Consider the following 27,496-nt stretch of genomic DNA (forward strand, 5'->3'; position numbering starts at 1 on the left):
ACCGACAAGTGCAAGCCAGAGAGCAGATGAGTTCAACAGGGAGGGAGACAGAACAATACAGAACCAGAGTGGCAAATTAGGTAACAGGAAATGACAAACATGAAAATGAACTGTTACTCCGGTAACTCATCATGTGACTTGGGGCCATGGTGCTTACCTCATTCTTCAGTGTTCAGGGATTAATGGATCGATAGATGGACTGATGACAGAGAGCCAAGCTAGCACTTCTTGTATTGAACTCCTTGGTCGTACTATCTCCTGTCTGACGGGTTAGCAGTGTGCAGGTGCAGCCGATGTGTTCACGCAAGGCTGATGAACAGGACTGCACAGTGACAATAAAGCTTAATTGCTGCTTAATACATAAAATAAACAGTGCATCTGCATCTGAGTGACACCTGAGAAGTGAGAGGGACACCTACAGTTGAGGTGATGATGCCAGTTGAGATTTCACAAACACCCCTCTCTTCTTTTTTAAGCTGTAAGTTTATCAGCAGCTATATTTGTTCAGGTCAACCGGGTTGCATGGAGGCTTTTAGACATTATCCAGTAAAGCAGTACTTCTGCTGAGCTGGCAATCTATCATGGGAAGTTTTAGGTTGCCATAGAAACTACCATTGCTGATCATCTGGCTCAGTGCTGACGCCCCCTCTTGCATTCCTGCTATCTTTTTTATACCCTCACTTTTTTTTTATCTGGAAAAGTAAAGAAAATCAGGAGCGTGCTGGAGAAGAGGGTAAAATGGAGGGCACAAGCAGATGCTACAGCTCGTCCTCGAGGGAAACGTCTCCTTGTCGATTCCTCGGGGACGCAATCAGAGCAGGAGGCAGATGGTGTAATAATTAGCTGTATACTTTTAGGTGTTTTTTCTGCCCTTTTAATTGCTTGTGTTTTCTGTTTCTCTTTCCCTCCACTGTTGGTTTTGTTTTCCTTGAATCCCCCTCCTTTGCTCGATTTCTCCATCTTCCCCTTGTTTTTGCAGTACTGGTCCTTTCCTTCAAGGTTGAGGGCAGCACTGAGAGAGAGCAGTGGAAATCTGCTGACATCATCCCCCAAGATCCAGTCATAGCTTGGCTGAGAGAGAAGGAGGGGCAGAGAGATACAGGGAGGAAGGATGGGAGGGAGGAAAGGAGGGAGGAAGGGAAGCAGGAATTGGGCATCAAGAGAGGATACTGCAGCTCACTCTCAGAATCTACACACACACACACACACACACTCACACACACATATACACATATTCAGATGAACTGGATCATGAGGCTCTAAAACAGACGCCCACAGCAGCAGCATCTCCGTGCTGCACCACAGAGAGAAACCAGCGTACACTCCCATCTCTCACTCTCACTCTTTCTCTCTCTGTCTGTGTCATTCTGTCTCATACACAAACACACACGCACACACAGACAGACACGTCCTGCAGGGGAGATCTGAGTGTTGGGTCGCTGAGCATTCAGGCCCCCTCCTCTCCCCTCCCCTTCTTCTTCTTCTTCTTCTTCTTTCCCCCTCTCCACACTCACTCTCTCACTCCCTCTCTCTGTTCACCTTGTCTGTTCCGGCTGTATGGTTTATTGTTGCGTCAGAGCCAAAGAGAGCCAGCGAGAAGCATGCCGGGGGAGAGCACTCACAGATCTGTCCCCACCGACAAACATCCAGAGCAGGGAGCTGAGGAGACAGGGCTCCCTGGACCAGGTAGGACATCTGGGGTTGGGGATGGAGATGGAGATGGGGAGGATGAGCTAATAAAGCAGGGGGGATGCGATCGAAGACAGAGACAAGGACATAATCAAGGGAAGAGGGTGAGGATGGTGTAGAGAAAGTAGTGCTAAATAGATTAGGGTATGAGGCGAGTTAGCAGGATAGGAAGCATGGCAGATACAGACTGCTGGGCTAGTGATAATGTGACTTAGGTAAACACTATCTGCTTTGAAACTGCAATGTGGAGTCATTTGTGTCTGCTGACATGTGCAGCAAGCTGTAATTCAGCTGCATGTTAGCCTCCTCACTGAACCGCATGTTGTTTTCCCCTCCAGCTCCCAGCTATTAGCAGCCTCCCTAAAGCCTCCACCCCAGACCTGTCAACTCCCAGCCCACCTCTCTGCCCTCCTCATCACTAAATCCTAACAAGCAATCTCTCGTCTAAATGACTTTCAAAACCTTTGTGTTACAGCCCCCATCCTCTCCCACCCTAACCCTTGCCTCCTCACCCCTTGTCCCCCTGCTCCATCTTTAGCCCCGGTGCCACCCCATCTGCATCCTCACATCTCCCCAGTAATTCTGTGAGCTGTAAGGGCAGCGTAGAGTGGTTCCTCCCTTCCCCCAGCCTCAGCAGGAACATGACACAGCAGCATGGCAGCACTCTGTAGGAACACACAACCACAACCACACAAGCAAGAGAGCTTTTATAACAAATCTCGTCAGCTACTGCCCGTGTTGCTGCTGTGTGTCTGAGAGATCACAAAATAAGTGATTGTAGAACAGTGAGAATAAGAAGAGAGAGACAGAAGTAGATAATGTTGTGTCAGTGCAGATGAGAGATTGGGAGGGTCGAGATTTTATTAATGTCCCTTTAATTGCAGTCAGGCAATAATAGAGTGAGAATGTCGGCATTGTAACAAACTCTTGTGACCACTGTGTCTCTTACAGTTACTGTACACAATAAAGCTTTCACGAGCACAGTGTATGTTGTTGTAGATGCCTGACAGTTATGATGGATAACCTTAACGGCTAATACGGAAACTCTCTGCCTCCTCTCTGCTGGGAGTAGTTTACAGTGGTTTGCTTTAACTTCATCATTGCCATGATCTGTTCTTAGGCTTGGAATTATTTTAAGCTTTCTTGGCCTGAATCTTGGGAAGAGAGGGAGGAGAGAGGATTGTCGGATGCTCTAGTTATACTATTATAGTTGTATTCTGGCACATACTTGATGCAAAACCAGAGGTTGGAGGATTAATAACGACTGTAGGGGAGGCTTATGGAGAAAGACAAAGAAGCGTATGAGACTTTTGGGGTGTCTCTTCTTCAAGGCTCAATCTGAGCACTAGATGAAATAGAGGCTCCCCTTGGGGCTGACAGGCCAGCGCTGCAGCCTCTGTGACGCAGCTCCAGTCTGCTCAGCTTGCTGCGGCCTGTGGCCGTACGGCAAGCCGGGTGCTCCATTTCACTGCATCCTCCCAGAGGAGACTCACAGGCTGGGCCAGGGAGGGGAAGAGAGGCACACATCCACAGACTATTTGCAGCAGTGAGTCTGCAGCTAAGAGACGGGGACTGGCAGTTATGCTAGCAGAAATAATACGTGTCACTGGCTCATTTAGCAGCCTAGCAAAACAGTAGCTCCAGCAGTGTGCAGCTCTCACATGTGATCCCAATGCCTCGCATTTTATGGAGACAGATATTCTTTTTCTGAATGTGTTTAACATGCTGTTGTTTGGTGTAATTTTATATAAGTCAGATATGGATTAATTATTGGTTTTTGTTCACCTGTGCATGTGGTCACTAAAGCTGGGTGCCTTTTTTTAGGCCATCCAGGAGGAAACAATCACATTAGCCACATTAGGCTGTACTGTACATGTAAGTGCAGAGCAGGCATTGGCTTTTGTGCTTACATGTGCATCTTTCTGATTAGTGGCAGGTTTTAGTCTCTGATACATGACTCAGCATGCACACAAACACACCTAGAGCTTATTATTGGAGCAGGGCTGCTAAATGCTGATGAGTGCATCTGCCACCACCACAGGCAGGGCAGGAGAGCAGCGAGGGAGGAGATATACTATGTGCAGAGAAAAAAGAGAACATGGAGGCGAGAGAAGGGAGCTGAGAGACACAACAAAAAGTGAACAAAGGGGAGGTAGCTACATGTAGCTCTCTCTCTGTATATATATAATGCAGTGAGGATTAGATATCAAATGGTTTAGGGAGGAATTTTGAGAGTGAGACAAAGGAGGGGATGCAGAACAGAGAGTGAATTAGTAAGTGATATCTAGGTTCCTGGCAGAGCAAGAGTGTGTGTGTGTGTGTGTATGTGTGTGTCAGGGTGAGTGTGTTTGTGGCTGGCACCGAGCTGAGCCACTTGTGTGTTATAATGGCCAATCAGCATGTGGATTGAGGTCACCGTGGCAATGGCCCAGTTAAGAGAGCAAATGAAGGTTCTGTTCCCTCCATGCATGCTATAGAGACAGAGGATACTTTACATCCTTCAGGGATATTTCAGTGAATGTACACTTTTGTATTATGGTAATCAATCTGACATAACCATATCTTTTTTTTATAAAAAGAATCAAATGAAGAATACAGTCTTTAATTCCCTCTTCTCCGTCTTCTTGTTTTCTCTTTCTCGCTCATACACAAGACTCCCTGCACTCACCCTTGACCCCATTTCTTGGATTCATCCTGTCATTTCATCTCAGTGGTTTCTCCATTCCAGATGACAGTTATGAAGATGATAGCATGGTCTAGAAGGACAAGAGGACAGAGAACACTGTAATTCAATGACTGTTCCTCTTGCCACTGGCTAATTGTGCAATTGTGCATGTTGATACTGAAAGAGAAAGACAGACATAGAAACTTGGAGAGGTCAAGTAAGATACTGTATGTAGAGAAGCTTTGTTTTCCACATCCATGTTTTGAGTCCAGCCTTAAGGTGGAAAACTAAAGGCAGGATTGATCGGTTTCAAAACCTTCAAACAAAATCCACCTCCAACAGCAAAACATCCTGCTGGTCATTGTTTTTATTCTTGCTGATTGTTTTGCTTCTCAAAGCCATTTGCAGTGTCAGAGTAACACACAAAGCTGTGTGCTATTTGGTTAATCTCCTGACTGGCATTTTGGTGACATTTTTTGGAGCGCTCTCTCTGAGTGTGTGGGAACACAAAAGTAAAGTTCAACTCAAGGGATAAAAAGTCTATAATTGTACAATAAAGGAGGCGTAGCCTTCCACATCATGTCTAGTATCATGGTACTGAGATAATTCAGACAGCTCGATTAGTCTCACTGCTTTGCTGATGACTTATTACAGTTAAAATATTCTGTAAATCTGATAGATAGTTTATTTAATTCAAGACTTTGAGGCAGCTGCTGCTTTTCTTTTTTTGGACTCTTGTATTTGCATTGCTTTTTATGTTTTTCAGACATGACCAGACACCCATCTACTGACTCCACCCCTAGCGACAGTGGCTCCTCCCCTAGTGACAGTGGTTCTAGCCCCTCTCCCAGTACTCCTCAGAAGCTACTCCCAGCATGCACCTCTCCATTTGGACCACGCCTATTTCATGCAACACCTAACTCCTCTGGTACTCCAAGACCTCAGCCTGAAGGCTCTGACCATCGCAACAACACACCCAGACTCTCTGGAAAGTTAGGTGGTCATGGACCGTGTGGCCGCCATGTCCCTGTTAAGATGGAGAGAATCAAGGTATGTGTTTTGTATGTATGAGCATGTGTGCAATTTTACAGCAGTTATGCCATCAGATGCATTTTATCGGTTAACTAATGTGATCTTTATGTTTAATGTCTTACTTCCAGGTCCTGACTGGTTCGGAGGTGGAGAGTGACTTTCAAGAGCCACAGACCATTGATGCACGGGTGGTGATGGGTCAAGAGACACTGCTCAAAACAACAGAAATCCAAAAAACGACCCCCATCGCTGAGCCAAGTGGTCAGGCTATCCCTTTGCCACCTATTCCAAGCTTTTCAGGTCCTCAGTCACAAGCAAAAGAGACCCAGCTGGAAACCAGCAAAGAGGAAAACCAAGCCCAAAGCTCCCCAAAACAGCAGGATCAGCAAATAGACCCTGTGCAGCCTCCAACCACACTCCCTTCCCCTTTTCAGAGCCCTCCATGTCCTTCTGCCTCCTCCCAAGAGCAAATCGCAACAGATGACAATTTAAAAGACAACCAGGAAGAGGATCAAACCCTTTCTCTTGACGAAGTGCCTTCCCTTCCTGTTTCTGAGCTGGCCTGTCCAGTTGCTTTGTCCTTCTCTGAGCCGGCTTACGCTGTCGACCCACTACGAGTAGGTGTGCCCTCATCTCTTGACCCTGACCTGTACTATACCGCCCCTTCCACCCCAATAAAGATGGCCTCCCGCTCTTCACACCTTAAACATCATTCATATCCTGGCTCTCCAGCATGCCCACTCTCCCCTGGCTCTCCCTCAGACAGCGAGGACCTCTGTTCCCCTCTCACCTCTCCCTCTGGCTCTTATATCACAGCGGAGGGAGGCAGCTGGACCTCCTCTTACACATCTTCCACCTCCCCCTCCACTTCTCCCAACCTGCTTCTCACAGAAGAAACGCAGGAGGCCCCTGCTTGCTTTGTAGGTTCCTTATCAGAAATTGGAGATGAAGTTGGGGAAGAAAAGGGACGAGCAGGTCCAGAACGGGAGGAGGAAAGGACAGGAGACTTCCGTCTGTACCGTCCTGAGGATTTTGTTGTGAATTCACGGATGGGTATAACAGGAACAGTGATCCTCGAGGAGGAAGAGGCTCTAAAAGGGGAAGAGATAAAGGTTTCCAGAGAAAGTTGCCGTCCTTGCTGGGTGACTGAGGATTCATCCCCCCTGAGGAGCAGTAGCAGCCGTAGCAGTGATTCCCAGGAAGATGGGGGAGAGTCTGAAAGCTCACTCTGCCCACTGGAAGAGGCTGTAGCAGGGAGAGCGGGGTACTCTAGACCCATGCAGACAGGCCTGAAACTGCAACTGGATGCATGTATATCAGAGGAACATTATGGACAGATGGATGACCACCCAGAACTACCCTCCACTGCCTTGACCCCAGACACAGAGAGCATGACCATGGCCTCATCTAGCCTTAGCCCTGACTCACCTGTCAGCCCCCTGGATGCCTTCTGTTCTGGAGCCTTTGGTAGGCTCGGCCACAGTTCTTTCATGCTCTCCCAAGCAGCCTGCACTGATGACATACCAGAGGAGGAAAGGATGATCCCTGCCTCCCTTATTTCCTTTCCCCTCCACACTAGCCTTATCTTTAAGGCAGATTCAATGGAAATCACCCTCTTCCCCACAGAAGATGAGAATGATATAGGAGAGGATAATGACAGAAATGAAGGCAAGGATGTTAATGCTTACGCAGCAGGAGAAGAGGAAGCAGATGTCGAAGATGACGATGATGATGACGAAGAGGATGATGATGATTATGATTATGATGATGAGGGTGATGGCAATGCTAATGGTGCTGCTGATGGTGATGACGATGATGAAAATAATGAAGATGATGACCATGATGAGGCAAGTGAGGAAGCTAAGGTAGAGGTGAAAGTGGTAGAGGAGGAGGAGGAGGGGGAAGAAGAAGAGCAGGAAGAGGATGATGAGGACTGTGACAGCAAAGCAGTAGAGGATCCTACAGATGAGGACAGCTCAGCGTCCTTCCTTCAGTCACTTTCAGAGACATCTATCAATGAGGGGTTGGACGAATCTTTCTGTTTCCAAGACGATACAGATGACTCATTAGATTCTGCCTCCTATAACGGGGAAGAAGACGAACGTCTATACAGCACAGAGAGGCATGCACAATCACTCGAACCCACACCAGTGGATGCAGTTGAACTAACAGGAGTCCAGACAGAACCAGAACAGGGGTCTACGACTAAAACAGGTCAAACTGAACCTATGCACACACAACCGAGCACAGAGGAACTTGTGGATCAGCCCCAAACCACCTGTCTTTCTGAATCCATCGCTACCAACCCCAAAGGCAACAATACAGAACCCAAACCTCTGGATGAACCTTCACCCCCTGAACCCCAGTCAGATACTGAACTGGAATCTGCCAGTGGAATAGGTCAAACAAAACCTTTGCACATACAAGTGAGCACAGACAAACCAGTAGATCCTTCAGAAGCAATGTCTCATCAACCAGAGTCCTCCAGCAACCTGGATGAGACTGGTAGTGAAAGTGAGATGATGGATATCTCTGGTTCTTCCAACCCTCTTGAGCAGCCTAAAGACAGTCCATATTTAAATCTTTCCACCACTCCTGTTGTCATTTGTGGTCCACCTGACCCTGCAGCTGAGTTCCACACCTCTCCTCCTTCCGCTGCTTCTGCACAGGAGATAACAGACCTTAACAGTTCAGGTCTTCTGGAAAAAATGGCTGGTGAAAATCCCCAGATAAAAGATGATGATTTGGAAGAGAGCAATGATTATTCAGGTGAGGAACCCACAGAAGAACCACTAGAAAGAGACTCTTTCAAATTGCTCATCAAGCCTCGTCATTATCAGCCAGAAAGCCGCAGGACTGTAGGAGTAAGTAGACTTGCATTATCAAAGTCTTTTTCCAATAAAGCAGATGTGCTTGGAGGTGCAAAGGCCTTATGTAAGACCAGTCCTCACAGGGAATCTGACAGTGAGCTTGACCAGAGGAATGGGAATGCCTCAGCTGAGTCAATGAGTATGGAGTGTAGAAGCCTTGATTCTGCAACCAATGACTTGAATAAGGGTGTTCTTCTTCTCTCCTGCCCCAAAGACCCTAGTCCTAACCCCAGTAATATCCCTGTTTCTGCCTCTCCAGAGATAATCTCAGAACTTGCTGACAATCTGGCCCTGACCCCTGACCACTGCCCTGGTGACTCTGCCCAGGAAAACCTGAGAGAAAACACTCTGACTACTGATGAGGGGGCGCTGGGAGCTGTTGGATCCCCACACTCCCCCCTTGCTATCTCACCCAAACGGGAAAACTCAGAAACAGACAGCAGAGGTGGGAGCAGGGAGATGTGTCCTGAATCTGGGGCATGGTGTAATGACAGGATGGGCCTGGGGTTTGGTCTAGGATTAGGATCAGGGGCTGACTTTGGTGTCTGGGGAGCAGGGGAGTCTCTCTCCCTGTCTCTCGGGAAGAGGTATGAGTTAGAGGCAGAGGGTCTGCTCATGTGTGACACAGAGGGCCAAAGCACACAGACAGCAGTGGTTCCCAACATGAGCAGTGAAGTGTGCGAAAATTATGATAATGTTTTGGGTTCTGTTCTGGATGAGGAAGACAACAACAGTCTGTGTGGAAAAAGGGACCGGATGGCAGATGAAGAATTGGTAGGAGAGGGAGCTTCTGAGTCCAACTTGGCTTGTTGGAGATCAATTGAGGAGATCTCTGAAGCAGGGGGAGGAGAGGATGGAAGCTCCAGATTCCCAGAGGATGATGTTAGTAATCTAAATCCAGACAATGATGGTGATAACACGGACACATTAATACAAGACACATGGAAGAATTCAAACAATGACAATGACTCTGCCTTTAACTCCTTGGAAGTGGCCATGTGTGGAAGTCTGAATGCTCTATCAGAGGAAGTGAGACCCCAAAGTGTGAGTATCAGTGTAAGAGAATCTGTGTCTAATATTCCACTTGAGGAAATGCCACCTCAACTCTCTGACACAATGCCTGATGAAGGGGAACAAAAAGACAGCTCCGTAAACCAGGCTTCAGACACTAAACAAACACAATCCTCTAAGGACGAGGCCTGTGGCATATCAGTGCCATTAGTTGAAACTCACATGGACAAAGTGGCAACAAACGAGCCTCTCAGCTCAACAGATAAAATCAAGTCAAGGTGTCATACGAGTCCAGAGTGTCAGACAATCACTCCAGAGAGTAACACGGCATTTTCTTTGCTACATGGATCCTTTGGTTCCTTTACTCCTAAATGTAAATCTAATGAATCCAGACCAAGCAGAGCTTGTCAAGACAAGGTGGAAAATACTGGTTCTCCATCAGAACCAGAGATAGTGGAGCCTCAGACTGAAGGCCAAAGAAAAGGTGATGCCAGTCCTGTGACTGACAGACTTGTTGATGAACCAAAGACTAAAGATGCCTTTAGAGGACAGCAACATGTTGTTTGTAACTCAGGGGAAGAAGATGAGGAGGAAAAGGTGAAAGAGAAAGCAAAAAAGAGAGGCGAAGAGAAAGATGATGAGAACAAAAGGGAAAGAAAAACCTCTCCTGCACATAATGGCCCAGAGCACTTTCCGTGTCACACCCCAAAAGGGGAACTTTGCACAGATAAACCAATTGCTGCTAAGAAGGGGAGGAGAGGGAAGCAGAACAAACACAGGGCATCCCAGACAGCCAGTCATGCTGACTCTAGCCCCGAATCTGTTGATGATCCAAAGAAACCTTCTGTTCCATTAAATACCACAGCAGATGGACGGTCAAAGGGGGTCTCAGACAATTCTACAACGAAGACAGGCCAAAAGGCAAACAACAAAGCTTCAACATCGGACTGTCAACAGAGGACATCTGGGACAGACAAAGTTCAGTTTGGTTCACAGATGCGGAGGGATAACAGTCCCAGTCCTGATGTCATAAGTCCTAGTCATGGATACTGCAATTCTACCACACATATCCCAGACAACCTCAACGCTGGGTTGGCAGGGAACCAAGAATTACATCAGGAACAGGAAGTGCTTGATAACAGACCACTACCTGATAGTCAGAGGGGAATTATGGTGGATATTAATGACAACAACATAGATACTGGCCACAGCCCACCTGCCCATGACACCATATCATACTCCCTGACTCCACTGTCTTCCTCACCCTCTCCTGTTTCCTCTTCCTCCCCTCTACCATGTGCCTCAACAGAGCCAGAGGATGATCTTTCCACACCTGTGCAGGAATCCCAACCTGTCCTCTCAGCCCAGCAACAGCCTTCACTGTCCATATCCCACTCCACCCCTACGCTTTGCTCTACCTCCCCCACAATACAACAAGCCTCCGATTCCCAAATTCTTCCTAACAAGAACCTCCAAGAGGTCACTGTTGTCCTTTCTGCATCAACTACATCTACCACAAGTGTCTCTTCACCCTCATTCTCCACTGCCATACCATTAAGCCTGTCCCAGCCTACCCAGGAGTCGTCTTCACCTGCACCCGGGACTGGAGATTCAGCATGTGTTCCAGAATCTATTTCCCATCCCCAGTCTCAGGCTAATCTCAACATCCAGTCTCACAAACAAATCAAGCAAGGCTGCACGTGGAGCACACAAGACAGGTGCAGAGGTGAGTATAGAAATGATGGCTTGTTAGATTGATAGCAGAGGAATCCCTTATCCTTTTTGTTACAGTCATTTCTGGCAACAGTGAAAGGGTGCTTTGCAAGCTGGGATTGTTATCAAGAATCAAAATGGCCACCATGTTCCCCTAGTCTGTTGGTTTTAAGCAATTAAAAAAGAAGCAGAATGTTTGTAAAAACAAAGTCAAATGTGAACTCTCTAATGCAAATATGATCAATTAATGTGTGCTCTGTAAGGTCCCAGTTTGGCTGAGGAGGAGACAGACAGTGAGGATGATGGTGGACTGCCTCGGCGTGGTCACAGATCCCAGGCCAGAGGAGTGGCAGGAAACAGAAACGGAGCCATGCAGAGAGAGTCTGGTCCGTCTAATCAACGGGAAATACAGCCTTTCTCTGCCCACCAAATATCCGACAGACAGTCAGGCTGTCCGATCAACCACAGCCACAAGATTGCAGAAGAGATCGACCTATCCTTCAAAAACAATTGTGAGTTGTTTCTGACCTCACATGGGAAATGCAATACAGCATCAGGAATCTCCTTATACACTCCACCCTTTTCTCTTTCTGTCTCCTTACATCTCTCTTTCTGTTTCTACATAGCACACCCACAGCTACTGTTATTCATTTGAATATAAACTGACAATGACAGAATAGCTTGAAGTGACTCCGCTTATGAAGTGTCCTGTTTTTGCCAATAACATATTGCACGTAATGTAAAAATCATATAGTATGGATACATAATGAAATATATTTTCCTTAGGCTAATTAAATTCCCTGATGTTGAGTAGATGAGTTTTTTTAATGAGTACTCTTCATCAGCATAGCACTAATGAGACGGAGTCACTGATGGCCGTATTAGTTCTACTATGGTGATTAGTTTCTATGGCAATAAGGATATGATATCCTTCACTTACATGCACTTGGATGTGTGTTCATTATGTGTTTGTGTAGGCTCCATATTGGCTTCCTGTAATGAGTCTGAGAGCGAGGGGTCAGTGCCTGAGCTAGAGGAGCCAGAGCCATTGAGACCATCAGAGCCCCAGGTGAGTGTTCATGATGCCATCTTTTCCTGTACTGTACACTGATATCTTTTTTAACCCCCTCTGTAACAAGTATTGCATGGCGGAGAGAGCACAAGTAAGAAAGATTGTCTATTACCTTAAACATGTTAGACTTTATAGTGTGTTGTTTTGACATAACATTGATTATGTAAAGAAATATAACTTGTTTTTCAAGTTCTTGTCATAATGATTTCACAATCAGGGGTACCCTGCTTACACACTGAACAACCCAATCGGCAGAAAAAATGTTGGCATTGTATGTTACTGCAAACCACGGATATGTTACACATGCAAGTTATTATGTTGTGGATATGTTGAATCTTACAATTTCAACAATGCTGTGGTTAATGTGTGATTAGTTTTAGGCAAAAAAACCCCACTTGGTTATAATTTGGAAAAGATCATGTTTTGGTTTAATATACCTCACTTGAGGGGCACAATCCCAGCAGGAAAGTAGCAATGTCTCGGTCAAAACAATCACTTTTCAGGCCACTAACCCAGCAGGAAAGCAATGATGTTTTTTTTTTTTTTTTTTTTGTTTAAAAAGCTGCTGAAAAAACAGCAAGAGGTCGCTAACACCCACGTTTGTTGCCTGAAAAGAAGCTGGAAACACTGCTATGACTTGTTGCTTCTGTGGCCTCAGACAGTGGTCTGCAGCCTGGCAGGCATCTTTCCTAGATGTAGCGTTATCCATCATCCCTTCAACCTCCCAATGACAAGTCAGCTCTTACACTTCATCACTTCAGAAACGTTGATTTGGATATGTATGAACCATACAAATATACTGTATTAGTATTTTGCAGCAATGCACAATGGCAACATTTTCTTCTGGCTACTGGGCTGCACTGAAAGCCCGAAAACTATAACTTGTGTTATGTGTAGATCTTGACATCACAAGGTAAAAGGAAAGCTGTCGAGAGCATGAAACATGAGAAATACCCACTCACGTGTTGTAATTGGTTTAAGATTTAAGGATCTTGCGTTGGTCTTTTCTTTATTTATGGCAGCCAGTGCTAGTCATGATAGACAAATTACCCTTACTTCTGTAGCTATAAACATAAAATGCATCTCATCCTGTGAATGGGCAGAAAAATCAGATCTGGCATCAGTAAAATATCAGTGAAAACCTAACTGTGCATGAGATGAGTCACATTTGGTGATATTAGCAAAATTGACATATGGCAAATTAGCATAGTTAGACTATTACAGTAAAGTAATTAACATTTGTTTTTTCCCTTCAGTCTATCTCCTTTGCAGATGAAGGGCTAAACAGACCGAAACAGAGCCGCAGTGAGAAGAAGGCCCGCAAGGTCAGACTACTGGCTGTATGAAAATAAATAAATGAATAAAGTGGAGTATATGACAGTTTAGCATTTGTGTTAATATGTCTTTCTTTGTCACTCTGTCTGTTGCTGTACATACCGTAGGCCATGTCTAAACTGGGTCTGAAGCCGGTCCATGGTGTGACTAGAATCACCATTAGGAAGTCCAAGAGTATCTTGTTTGTCATCAGCAGACCAGATGTGTTCAAAAGCCCCGCATCAGACATTTACATCGTATTTGGAGAGGCAAAGGTAAGTCTTTCGTTCTATCTTTCTTTCTTACGCCTAAGCTTCAGTTCATGTATTGTCTCTCAACCTCTCCTCTCCTGTCAGATTGAGGACCTATCTCAGCAGGCTCACAAAGCAGCTGCTGAGAAATTCAAGGTGCCTGTGACCTCTTCTCCCTTGGCCCCACCTGTCCCACCCAGTCTCACCATTAAGGAGGAGAGTGAAGAGGAGGAAGAAGAGGTACTTGCTGTACTGTCTAAACTATATCTGAACACCTATCCCACTAATGACAGCACAGTATGTTGTAGCATTCTGTTATTAAAGGGACAGTTCACCCCAAAATAAAAGATACACATTTTTCCTAGTACTTGTAGTGCTATATATCAGTCTAGACTAGATATTACTTGGCTTGTGGTGCCAAGAAAATCTGTTGAAAAACTCAACAGAAATGTCTCTTTCCAGAAATTATGACCCGGTTACTCAAGATAATCCACAGACCTTGTTGTGAGCAGTTTTATATAAGAACTATTTTCTGTCTATCGAGCTACACCTGCCAACTGCATTGACACAAAGAAGGAAGTGTGCATCTACTCATAGAGCGATGTAAAAACATTATTGGTATCCTCTTTGGCTGAGCTGTATTGTTTGCTAGCTCAGTGATGCTGAGTAAGCTAGCTAGCTAACACATCCCTCTGCGCAGTGATACAGTTGGCCATCGTAGTTCAGTAGAAAGAAAATAGTTCCAACATGAAACTGCTCATAGCAAGAATTATCTTGAGTCACCAAGTCATGATTTCTGGAAAGAGAAATTGCTGTTAAATTTTTCAAATGCATATTTTGGGGCTTTGAGCACCACAAGCTGAGAGCCATCTAGCTCCATTATATCAGACATCTCTGATATCTCCAATCTAGATTGATAAATAGCACTACAGGTAAGAGGAAAACATGTATTTTGATTTGGGGGTGAACTGTCTCTTTAACTTTATGTCTCTCTCTTTTTCTCTTTTCCCTCTATACATCAGGTGGATGAGGGAGGTCTTGAGCAGAGGGATATCGAGCTGGTGATGGCTCAGGCCAACGTGTCACGAGCCAAGGCCGTCCGTGCACTGAAACACAACAAGAATGACATTGTGAATGCTATCATGGTGAGGAGGAAGGAGCGCGGGGGGGAGGTAGTGAGAGAGGTAGAGGGAGGGGGCAGATGGTGAACAAAATAATGAGTCATAGCCAGCGAGCGGGGAGTGCATCGAGGAGGAGGGGGTGGAGGAAAGGAGAAAGAGCAGAGGACAAATGACAAGTAGAGTTTCTCCCCAGTAACTGAGCAACCTCTACAGTTCTGTAGGTCATCTGTGCAGTTAGATGCTCACTAGGTGGCAGCAGCAACTCACATTGAGATAACAGAGTTGTTAAGTGACGCAGTTGATTTTTCTGCGGATGGAGTGGAAAGCAAGATGAAGCTGCCTTTATATCATGAGCAAAAGTTGGCTGTGTAAAAACAGCGCCGCTCATACTGACAGGGAATTTAAATGAGGCATCAAGAGTGACTTGTCTTCTTTTCAGTAGCAGGGAAGATGTTTTGTGGTATAACTTAATGAAGGACATTCAGTTATAATAGTTTTGTTTTCAACTGAATTTTATTTATTCATGATAATGGTTTTCCCTGTTTCATTTTGAATGTCCTTTCTCTCCCTGTCTCCTCTGTCTCTCTCTCCCTCTTCCTTGTAGGAGCTGACCATGTGAGTGGTGAGGATGATTTGACTCCTGACCCCCTCCTCCAGCCTATAAAGCCTAAACGCCACTGACTCTTCTGTATCGCTGCTACTGTATGTTGCATCCCCAATATCTGCTAAATAAAGTCTGTTCCAACGTGGGCTTTGAGTCCACTGTCAGATTGACTTTACTGAAAAGATTAAAGATGGTTTGATGTAGGTGACACTCCCCGACCACCACACAACCCTGCAGCTAAGCGCCTCAACCACTGATTTTGTGTGAATGCAGCTGAACTTGTTTTAAAATTATAGGGGCAGTGCAGTCCTTTACATTCTGCAAATTCACAAGGCTCATATTTCAAACTGCTGTTCCCTGTTTTCAGGATTAGTCCGTCAATCGACCAACCAATGCCCACACCTTTTTGCATTGTCTTTGCTAATCTTTCAAAAACTATCGTATCATTATATATCATACTTAAATCTTTTACTTGTTTCACATGTTTTCACCTGATAGGTGTGAACCAAAAGCAAACAAAACAAACTTTCAACACAGAAATGGAGCTGTCTACCACTCAGAGTGACAACAATGTAGTTAAAAGTTGTTTTTTATGCCGATGTTAAGGGTTAACAAGCTGTTATTTGTATGTATGCGCGATTGAAAAACGTGCAAAAGGCTTTTTTAAAATCCATATCTCCAACTCTTCATGCGAAAAAAAAAATCATTTATGGAGTCATAATATATTTTCATTTGGCATTTAGAGGTCTAGTGTGTAGGATTTGTGCCAGCCAACTGAAACTTTTCCCCTGTGCTAAGCATGTAGAACCATGGAGGCTGATGTGAAAACGTGAATGGTCCTATCTATAGCCAGTGTTTGGTTTGTCCATTCTGGGCTACATGATGGGTTGCTTACCCTGGAAATCCAGAGTTTAAATTTGCTCAGTGAGTCACTCTGGCAATCAGTAATGATGCTCATTACCCATGCCGTTTGAGCCGAGCTGCACCAATCACATCGGTGTATCTGATATAGGCGGGCCAGAGGCGAGCTAAACAGATGACGACATTGCTGCAACGACAAAGTCCGGAATCAGTCAGTAAACATTGCAAGATGGCTACGGATGACCACCAGTTGTTTGAAAAGGCTTTGGCCGCTACAATGAACGAGTTACACTTGGCCTTTTCTCGAAAAGAGGAACAGAAGACGGCGCTCGAATCTTTCCTTTGCAAGAAGGACATTTTTGCTGTTTGCCGACCGTATACGGCAAGAGTCTAATCTACCAGTTAGCTCCGCTGGTAGCACTCTGGATACGTCACCCCGTGTATTGTTCTGATTGGTCATAGTGTTATCCAGTTGCGTGCAGTGATATTCTCAAATGCATGCTTGGTGCCATTTGCATTACTCATAGCCAGACCCTAAATCTTTCTAGATTTGGGTCTGGATTTCTAGGCTATGGATTGCTAGGAAGAGGACCCACTCCATATGTAGATATAAACAGCTCATTCTAAGGTAACCAAAACACAACTATTCTAATTTTCAGGTGATTATAAACCAATGAAAAAAATGGTCATATACCATTTTATATACCATTTCTGCTGATGGGTTCCAAGACCAGCAGAGTATAGCTAATTCGGAAGATCGATAACACACAATTCTCAAAGAAGGCTTGGCTTGGACATGAAGAGGCAATTAGGTGGGCCAAGGTGATTATTTGTGGCAAGGTCATCAGGTATTCAATCATTCATTTTCAGTAACCGCCTATCCTGTTAGGGGTCAAGTGGGGGCTGGAGCCTATCCCAGCTGACATTGAGCAAGAGGTGGGGTACACCCTGGACAGGTCGCCAGACTATCACATTGTTGACACATAGAGACAGACAACCATTCACACTCTCCCATTTGCACGTACAGCCAATTAAAAGTCACCAGTTAACCTAACCTGCATGTCTTTGGATTGTGGGAGGAAGCTGGAGTACCTAGAGAAAACGCACGCTGACAAGAGGAGAACATGCAGACTCCGTAAAGGGTTTGAATCCCTCACTTGTGCCCCCTAAATCCAAAACACTGGACCTTCAATGTGAAAGGCGTGCTATATCATCACATGCTGTTTATGTGTGGCAGATGCCAAGAGCTTGGGGAAAAAGGCGAATCAAAAACATTATTTCTGGTCATGGCTTTTTAAAAAAAACTACAGAAATGTGCAGCATTGTGAGATTACATATAATTGTGTCAATGTTTTGCAGAAGCAGTCTGCAGATATTGAAACAAATACTTTGCACTGCTAAATGATTTTCTGGTCCCAGAAGATTTATGCAAGTCTCACAATTATTCGGACCTTTAATACCAACCCCGGAGAAAATAAGCTCATTAATCAGAGTTTAGTATACAACTGCTCACATTGTCTCAAATGTTCCCACTCTATAGAGTTACATTTTGCCAGCACTGTGCCAGACTCAGATGTTACATATTTCCAAGACAAAAACTGAATGTGTCATTAGGAAACTGAACTCTCGTGCTGTTTTGTTTCTCACTCTGATATAATGTCACACAATACACATGACACAAACGTGCCCAGACAGATGCCAAATGCCTTTCTGACAGTCCATCACCTTTAAAGTACAAAACAGATCAGAGTACAAAACATATACATGGAACTGCAGGGTTCTGCTTTGACAAGTGTTGGCAATAACAGACACTTAAACCAGCATGTTGAGTCGGCACTTTAAAATTACAAGCAATTACTCTACATGTGAATACATACAGCCTGTCCCTTTGACTGACTTAGCTCCCATTCTTATTTAAATGCAGATGTGAGGCTATGATATGTTTCAGTGTGTAAAATTATATAAAAAGTACCGGCATTAATTAATGAAATACTGTCACAGGCAATGTAAACCTACAAATTAAACAATCCAAATGACCACTGGAAATGCTTCTGTTAGCAATGTCAAACAGTACTGTATCATACAAAAGTCCCCTTTCAAATGACAACACAGGACTATATGTACATTTCATCCACACAGAAATCCACACAGGATAGTGGTATAGATCTCTATGAGGCAAGAGGTGGTGCTCTCCTGAGTATCCTTCATCACTGTGCAGGTTGAAAACTTCAGACTCTCCTGGAAAATGGAATGAATACCTTCAGGCTTGAGTCAAGTGTTGGGGATCTAGACATCATTAGGTGGTTTTAGCTGGGAGGACGTTGTTCTCAAAGTGTCCCTGGTTAGTGATATTCCCAGCTGGGAAGTATCTGGCCACCACGAAGGAAGAGCCATCTGATGCAGTGGCTTTACCAACACCCAGCTTAGTGCTGCTCTTCCACACCATCGCTGTGAAATGGCCTAGATGTGAGTGAGAGAAAAAAAGGAGTAAATTAATGGCACACAAAGCAGGAGGGGATCAGACTGTTAGGACACGGCTGAGTGCAGTTCCTCTAAATATTTACAGAAAAAAAAAGAATTTTAATTCCTCTCTTACTCATCAGTCCAAAACCTCCCTGCACACTTTCTGTCTTTCTTTCTCTATCAGACAACTTTATATGAATCAGTGTGAATCACTGTGATGAGCTGGAGCAATCTGCTTCATGTGTGATTAAGTTAAAAAGGCTCATGCACACTGGAGTCTGAGGCTATAGGAAACCATCTGGAGGAATTAGGCCATACTGGAAATGACATGTGGGCTGAAGAGTGATACAGAGGACTGTGATTTCCCCTCAGTTTCCCCATGGCTGCTCACTGACTCAGACAGTCACACGCTGACTGAGGTGTGACATCAACAGGGGAACAACAACAACCTTGCCCATGCCTGGGTAAACATGACACCGAGACAGAGAAACTGACAGCCAGTGAACAGAAAATGACAAAGAGAAATAGAGCAAGAAATAGATACACTGAGATAAATGCACAGATCCAAAAATGAGGAGGAATAAAATGAGACAAGACCAAAGGATACGACAACAAATGAGAAGGGAAATGTTTGCACATCCAGGTTAAGCTGAAAAAGTCACTTTTGAAATATTTGAAAAATAAAGACATTTTCCTATTGCATTCAGTGCGATGAGCAAAGTTTTTATTATGTCAGGGCTTCTAGGAATAATTATTTTCAGTATTGATAAATCTACTGATTTTTCCCCTTTATGAATTGATTCATTTTTGGGATATTAAGCCTTGGAAAACAGTTAAAAATTGCAATTCCAGTAGCCAAGTTAACATACTTAAATTGCTTGTTTCAGCTCATAACCTAACATGCACAAAATTCTAACCATTTTCTTAAAAAATTATCTACCTGTCTTCTAATCAAGGAATCAACTAATTGTTTAAGTTTTTCTATGTTTTGTTTTTCTGACTTATGAGTTTAATTGTTACATACTGTATTTTAACGGAGATCTTTATTTAACGTGAATCTATATCCTCTTTTACACTGCCAGATTTTCGGCGAATGTTGGGCCATTTTGCCGGCAAGCTGCAAGCGTTTAGACACACAGAGCTGGATTGGCAAGTTGATCGGAGGCGCCCAATTTTGCGCCTCGTAGGGTAGTCATATTGGCAGAGCCCTTTTAGTTTAAACAGACCGAGGCGGCCTTCCGCAACGGGAGGGGCTGTTGAAGACTTGTGGGAGGAGCTGTTGATGACGCCGCACGTGCGACCCACTGGCGGTGGATAAACAAGAAACAGCTGATAGCAGGAATTAGCGAGCAGCTAGTAGCAAGAGGGCAACGTAAACCTGACAGACACTGTAAAGATGAGCAACTGGGGAGACAAAGAATTGCGCGCCCTCCTTGCCCTCGCAAACGGAGAGGCCATTAACCGTCAAATGACGGGGACGGTGAAGAACGGGCCAACTTACGAGAGAATTGCCGAAGGACTGACTAGCCACGGCTTCCCTCCCACGTCACTGTTTACGTCACACGCTGAGCTACACGTTTTGTTACTTGCTCACGCCCCCATTGCCCCGAAAAAGGCGCATTCTGTATAACAAAAGTAGGTAGGCGGCATTTTGCTGCACTCCCTGATTTTGTTTTTATACTGCCAATGCTGAAAAAGACTGATTGGGCTTCCCTGTAAATTTGCACAATTCTGATCTAAAAAGGGCTATGGTTCAGTGATTGTCTGGGCTCTCAACATGGAGGTGGCTGAGACTGCAGCTAGCAGCTGATGATGCTAACACTTAAAACAGCAGGAACAGTGCTGATCAACCTGGTCTCACTCTGAAGTCATCGAAATCTGGTGCTTGGGCAGTGACTTGCAGCATCAGACACTGATGAAAAAAGCTGTCCTTTAATGCTGTCGTGATAGGTGGCCGGTCGCCATTATAGTTTAAGGGCACTCAGTGGTGTCAGGGGGAAACCCAACAAGGCAAGAATGAAAGTTAAGGTGGTGAAAGTCTGAGTAGGGTGGAGGGGTCCAACAAACACCGACTTTCACTTGCAAGAGTAGTGTTTGAGTCCCATGAGATTATAAAGCCAAACCCTGTTCTTTTTTCCTAAACCTATGGCCATGTGTTTTTGTTGCCTAAACCCAACCACGTGTGTTAGTTGTTGGAGGGAAAAAAACGTCTATTTGCATTGTACTGATGTAGCGTGTTTATTTTGAAAGAGACTGTATGTAAACATTAAATTTCCTGTGAAAACAGAAGTGTAATTTGAAGGAAGACAATACATTGAACAGGCATAACTAACGCATCTAGGGTAAATTTCACGTTGTATCTGGACGTGGAAAGTCCATGATCACATGTCAATATGTGACGAGGTCGGAGTGAGAATGTGTTGTGCTGATAGAGCTTACCGTGTTAACTAGGGAGCGTTTACTTTTTAAAAAAAATCTATATCTCAAACTCTTTATGTGATTTTTTTTTTGTATTCATATGCTCGAAATATATTCTCATTAGGCATTTAAAGTGAAAGGCGTGCTCTGTCATCACATGCTGTTCATGTGTGGCAGACGCCAAACGCTGAGAGAAATAGGCGAGGCAAAAACATAATTACTGGTGATGGCTTTTTTAAGGAAACAATGCAATGTACTGCATTGTAAGATTACATTTAATAATTTCACTTTTTGCAGGAGCAGTCTGCAGATATTAAAAATAAATAAATACTTTGCACTGCTAAATTGTTTTCCAGAGGATTTATGCCAGTCTCACAATTATTCGGACCTTTAATACCAACCCCGGAGAAAATAAGCTCATTAATCAGTGTTTAGTAAACTGCTCACATTGTCCCAAATGTTCCCACTCTATAGAGTTACACTTCGCCAGCACTGTGCCAGACTCAAATGTAAAAAAGTGGATGTGTCATTATGAAACTGAACTCTCATGCTGTTTTGTTTCTCACTCTGATATAATGTCACACAATACACATGACACAAGTGTGCCCAGACAGATGCCAAATGCCTTTCTGACAGTCCATCACCTTTAAAGTACAAAACAGATCAGAGTACAAAACATATACGTGGAACAGCAGGGTTCTGCTTTGACAAGTGTTGGCAATAACAGACACTTAAACCAGCATGTTGAGTCAGCACTTTTAAATTACAAGCAATTACTCTACATGTGAATGCACAAAGCCTGTCCCTTTGACTGACTTAGCTTCCATTCTTATTTAAATGCAGATGTGAGGTGACGATGTGTTTCGCTGTGTGAAACTATAAAAAGTATTGGCAACTGGCAATTGGCAGTAAATGAATGAAATGCTGTCACAGGCAATGTAAATGAACATCAAAACCTAAATTAGGCTAAACAATCCAAATGGTCACTGGAAATGTGAACCGGGGAGAACTGGAGGGTGGGCGCTACGCTTCCACAACAACGCTGTCCCAATATCAACTGCTGTATGAGCGCTATGTAGAGCCACAGCAATTAGCTAGCCAGTGGGATACACACACACAGGGGATCATGTGCACAAACATGCATGCGTGGCTGGAGCCTCTATGGGGTCATCCCTATGTTCCCCGCTTTCCGAAAAGAGAAAATGCTGAATTAAATCAGGGAAGCCCCGCATAGACTATTTGTTGTGGAATTCGGCAAATTTTAGTGGAGAAAATGAGCCCTTTCTAAATATATGTGACTTTTGGGGAGCGTTGTCTGCGCCTTTGGGCATATAATCATGCGATCACATGAGGTAAGTGTGTTTATCTTTCACGTTTCAGGGGGAACATTGGACCCAGGGAACACAGGACCCTTTTTCGAAAAAGCGGGGAACAAAGGACCCTTTTCCGGAAAAAGGGTCCTATGTTCTGCACCCGGGGAACATAGGACCCTTTTTCGGTCCCTATATTATAGGGGAACATAGGTACGGCTCCGTGTCTACCATGACAAAGAACAGAGAAGCTTAGATTACAACACACACAGAGGGAGTGTGACCTCATTCTCTGCTCAAGATGCTATTATATCTTTATATCGGAAAAGTTGCAATCATTACTTATGATTATCCTGAAACTGAATTTGGTAATTTTGCCCAATTAGTTGTTATTATAGTGTAGGTAAGGAGGTTAGCCAGTGACTGAAATATGACAGGAAGTGAGGGAGACAGACAGACATCTTGTGCAAATCTCACCAGTGCCAGAGGAGAATCCAGGACGGTTGAAGTTGTACTGTTTCACTTCATCATACCAGCGGTCTGCTACATCCTTTCCTGCATGGGACAAAGTGTAACCTCAACTTCAAGGACAATCAGATCAGCCTTAAGTCGTACATATTGATCAGAATGACAGCAGTATAAGAAGAGTGCACCCTGGAGCCACAAATCTCTTTGGGGCACATGTTGTTTACAATGCTGCACTTTTTGTCACCCAGTGGTGCACTGTGGGAGATGTTTTATGAATCACACCGTCCGGGGCTGACATATTTCTGCAGTGAGTCATGGTGTCTGAGCTCTCAAACACAGTGCGAAGTGGAGGGGAAATAGATCCCAGCTGTTCACTTTCAGGGTAGGACAGTTCACTTTCAGGCCTGTAGACTGAATTATTGTGTGTATGGAGGGTTGTGTATCTCAGGAGGAGCACAAAGACAGGATGCACAAAATTATTCACTTTTTAGAATAGTATATTGAGAATGTGTGTACGTATATATATATATGTACCTGATTGATCATAGGAGGCCCATGCCAGGTTCTCTCCACAGCTCCCTCTACTGGACTCCACGCTGTGCTTCAGGATCCTTGTGCTGGCCAGACTTTCAGCATAACTGCAGACAGTGACAAAGAAAGTTGCAGATAGTACTGCTGAAATAGTCTTCTCCGCCATGAATCCTGCAACAAAATCCGCTCCTGCTCTGGACAGATTGTCACTGCGGGTGGCTTATACTTTAAAGCTTGTCATTTCTTCAGATTAAAGCTTCCTGATGTCTCAGTTTTCAAAAGCTTGCTGCACTCTGCCGTTCTCCTTCCCTCAAGACAAACAATTAAAAACCCTTACCTCAGAGGTTTAATAGAGTGTAAATATGCAAAGCAGGCACAGAAACCAGTTCCTTTTAAACAACTGCTTTTGGTACCGTTTAAAAGACCATCTGGGGCTTACACAACATTTCCATGAAGTTCATTCTGCACAGTGACAAAGGAGTTTATGCCAACCGACTGCTTTTAACCAATTTAGTGTTGATGCAGTGATAATATTTACTCCAATTTACAATCTTGGGTGTGACCACAAGGACAGTGTTTAACATCTTGGCATGGCAGTATCTTGTTTACATCTCTGTTAATAAGACAATTGACTATCATGTGACTGCCATGTGACCTCACAGCACAGTGTGGAATACACCACAGAAGTTAAATACAGGAAGTGTCCCTCAGTACAAAAGTGTTGTTTTTTTTTTTGAATGAAAAATCAAACCCCAGCTTTTCAGATACAAATCCAGCGAGCTTTGTTACTCATATGGTTGGATTATTTTCTAAATCTAGACATTATTCCTCAAGACATGCAGCTGTGAATGAGCAAATCATGCCCAACTGTCCTCTTGAACAGGGGTGAAACAGCTGCAAGTAGTGATGGGCGAAAATGAACAAATGGCTCTTTTTGAATGACTTAAGTTTTAGAGCAGCCTGTCAATCGTCCAAGTGCTTATGACTCCCCAACTTTTCCCACTCGTCCACTCATGGTTATTGTACGCTACTGATCACACTGCCTGCTACAATGAGCAAACGAGAAGCGACTGAATAGCACTTGAGTCTGACCTCCACCAGTCAAGGCCAACAATGCATTCACATACTCCTCAGATGGTCGTTCTTCCGACTTTGGTGTACTCAGAGCATTTAAACACCACATTGATGATGAAGAGCAAAGGACATAAGATTGGAGACTTATTATTCGCAAAAGGTACTCTAGGTCATACTTTGTGGTTTTGTCCTATAATTATGGCACCTCTTGCTCTGCCACATACTGCACAGTCTCTGATGGTTGGCATGTTAGTAGCAGAGAGGATTATTCTTAAGGAATGGAAGGCTACCAGTGCACCCCGTTTCTCATGATGGCTTAGTGAAATCGTCTTGGGGTTTCACCTGGAGAGACTTTGATACAACAGCTGGGCTTGTATGATGAATTTGAGAGTATTTGGGGACCAGTGGTTAGGCACCTTAATTTACCATCTGTTGGCTGAGGTCCCTACTGAGAGTCACCATGTTTTGTTGTTCTTGGGCATTTTTCATTTTTCCTTTCTGTTTATGTGGTAGGCTAAGCGTTGTATTTATTTATTTTGGTCCAGGCCGCGGAGGTAATTGGGACGTCTGCTATTTGCCCCTTCATACATACAGATTGTTGATTAGAATGACTGATAATGCACTGAGGAGAAGTTTTGCGGGGCGGGCAGCACTAGCTGTCAAACGTGTATGTACTGAGACGATGTGTCACAGAGAAACTGAGACCATATTTTCATAGTTTCGCAAAGATCTGAAAGATTCGATACATTTGCATGTGTCAACTTGAGCAGCTGATACTGTGAAAAATATCTGCCCGCCCATCACTGTTCAGTAGCGTTGAGTTGATAAAGAGGGAGAGGTGAAAACACCATTCATCATGTTCCAATGAACTGTGCCGCAATGTTTGATTACCTCCAAACTCAAATATTTACCATCACAGATATTACCAGCATATACAGCATTTAAAAGTCACTCTCTCCTTTTAAAACATGTGTTAACATATTAAAAGCAATTGAGGAATTAACTTTTCCCCCAACACTATCTTGTGTAAATTTCCATATCAGGTGCCATAAAATGAGAGGTTGTCAGCAAATCAATGCTGCTGCAGCTGCTGCTGCTACTGCACTATCAAACATGCCCAAGATAAATGGACTGACTCTGCTATTCAAGACAGTTAGTAGGCTCTATCCTTCCTGACAGCACTGATCGAGTCTGCATTTACTCAACACAATAAATTGTCAACATAACTGGTAATCACAATGAAAACAAACCGAGATCCTCAATATGGTATTATATATTGTGGTTATTTCATTTGACAGGCTGGGCTGGAGCTGCCGCTGTTATCCAGAGCAGTTTGACAATGACTGGTATGCATAGTCCTTGCTAATTAGGTTTCTAATTTGATCTGTGTAGGCGTTAACCCACCGGGTAGCCTCTCTGCACAACTTGCTGCTCAGCTTCAGTGGAGGAGCCTGGTGCTTCCTCCTGTAGTCATTATGGCACCGCAGCACCTCTTCAGAAAACTGCTTCGAGGCTGATGGACAGAGAGGAGAAAGACAGGACGGGTTAATAGGCTGCCAGAAACAGAAATCTGACAAAGGAGACGTGATGATGCAACATGAAGATTGGTGCATGGCAACTTGATGGCAGATGATGGAGTAGAAAACGTCATCGACGTCACCCTCCCTCTGCCCGGTGCCTATCACTCACAGGCCTTTTCATAAGTCCAACAATCTCTCGAGTGCCCACACAATAGGCACATTGAAACAGCCACACACAAACAATACAACTACCAATGCTGCCTAACAGCCAGCATCTACTCGGCATGCTGCAAGATGGATCTTAACAAAGGATCAGTAAAAGCCATTTTGAAATCTCACCGTAAACCCCATTAAATAGCTATTTCTTTTGCAGTTTTGTATTTCCTCTGTCCTACTTTTCAAAGGTAGTAAAGTTCACAAACACATACAGTAAACAAGCAAGCCAGCACACGTACAGTTTCATGGGGCCAAAGTTCTAACTCAGGCCAAATTGATACAATCAGAGTTAATATCCTCAGGGTCTAGTTTCCACTTACCTGACTTTCCCATGGTGCTGACACAGGAAGCCTTCAGTAAGATCAGTAACAGGCTTAGCACTCAGCGAGAGCAGCCTCTCCCCTGTCTTGTTTTCTGTTCCTGCTCTCTGTCTCTTTCTCTGTTGCTCCCTCTCCCTCTCTTCCTGTAGTGCTGTCTATCTACCACTGATGCTTTCAAACAGCTGCTAATGCCTTTATTTTGGGGCCCTTCCTTCAATTCCTCCCTCTCTACTCCACTTTGAATTTACAGCAGTTGTGTAAAGTTCCTCTTTAGCACTGTGTAGAGATCATTACGTAACATGCTTCTTCCTCAACTTTTCTTCCACTTCTTTCAACTAAACCTGCCTGTCTCTCTTGAAGCCACACACCCAACTAATCTGCGTGCCCTACGTCTATCTTTATGTGTCAGAGGAGCACACACCCACTCCTGTGTCTTTACATTCCCACAGCTGAAAGGGGAGCCCATGCAGACGTTGGTGACATCATCTCTGTGAGACACATGCCCATATATGGCTCTGAGAGTCTTGTTTTCTGCAACTTTGTAGCCACGGACAAGAGAATGTTACTCCTAACAACTGTAACCAGGACAGTGGCTTTCCTCACAGTCCATGCTGTCATGACGCAGTGTTGTGCCGGGCCACTGAAGACAATAGCAAACTTTGAGATGGGCCACACTGTGCAAATTGTCCATGCTTCTCTCTGTTTTTTTCTGAACTTAGCTATATATATATATATCCCTGTTTCAAAGCACACTTTCACTTTCAGTTGCGCTGATGGCTTCAAGGTTCTTCTGTCACAAAAACTTTACAGGGGACTTTCCACCTCCATCTTTCAGTTTCTTCAGTGACGTCTGGATCTATAAATTACACCCCACATACCCAATTGTAAATGAGTGATTCCGTAACCTCCACTTCGAATGAAAAAGCAATGATTGAGCAATTTGCCTACTGCAGTTGACACACAGGGAGAAGCT

At 44.3% G+C, this 27,496-nt stretch overlaps 2 protein-coding genes across 2 annotated transcripts; one reads left to right on the top strand and one right to left on the bottom strand.

The window, feature by feature from the left end:
• The first annotated feature begins 692 nt into the window (after positions 1-692).
• Positions 693-17,498, top strand: nacad (NAC alpha domain containing). Its single transcript, XM_049583368.1, has 10 exons — positions 693-1,686; positions 5,121-5,404; positions 5,515-10,993; positions 11,244-11,492; positions 11,958-12,049; positions 13,309-13,377; positions 13,495-13,641; positions 13,723-13,857; positions 14,640-14,762; positions 15,343-17,498. Exons 1-10 carry the CDS (start codon positions 1,602-1,604, stop codon positions 15,355-15,357), a joined length of 6,678 nt encoding a protein of 2,225 aa, XP_049439325.1. The 5' UTR covers positions 693-1,601; the 3' UTR covers positions 15,358-17,498.
• A 140-nt stretch (positions 17,499-17,638) lies between these two features.
• Positions 17,639-26,955, bottom strand: glipr2l (GLI pathogenesis-related 2, like). Its single transcript, XM_049583370.1, has 5 exons — positions 26,524-26,955; positions 25,872-25,980; positions 23,397-23,500; positions 22,872-22,949; positions 17,639-18,663 (listed from the first exon to the last, which is right to left on the bottom strand). The coding sequence occupies exons 1-5, from the start codon at positions 26,534-26,536 to the stop codon at positions 18,500-18,502; spliced, it is 468 nt and encodes a 155-aa protein (XP_049439327.1). The 5' UTR covers positions 26,537-26,955; the 3' UTR covers positions 17,639-18,499.
• Between the last annotated feature and the right edge of the window lie 541 nt (positions 26,956-27,496).

The sequence above is a fragment of the Epinephelus fuscoguttatus genome, linkage group LG8, assembly GCF_011397635.1.
Source record: "Epinephelus fuscoguttatus linkage group LG8, E.fuscoguttatus.final_Chr_v1".
Taxonomy (NCBI): domain Eukaryota; kingdom Metazoa; phylum Chordata; class Actinopteri; order Perciformes; family Serranidae; genus Epinephelus; species Epinephelus fuscoguttatus.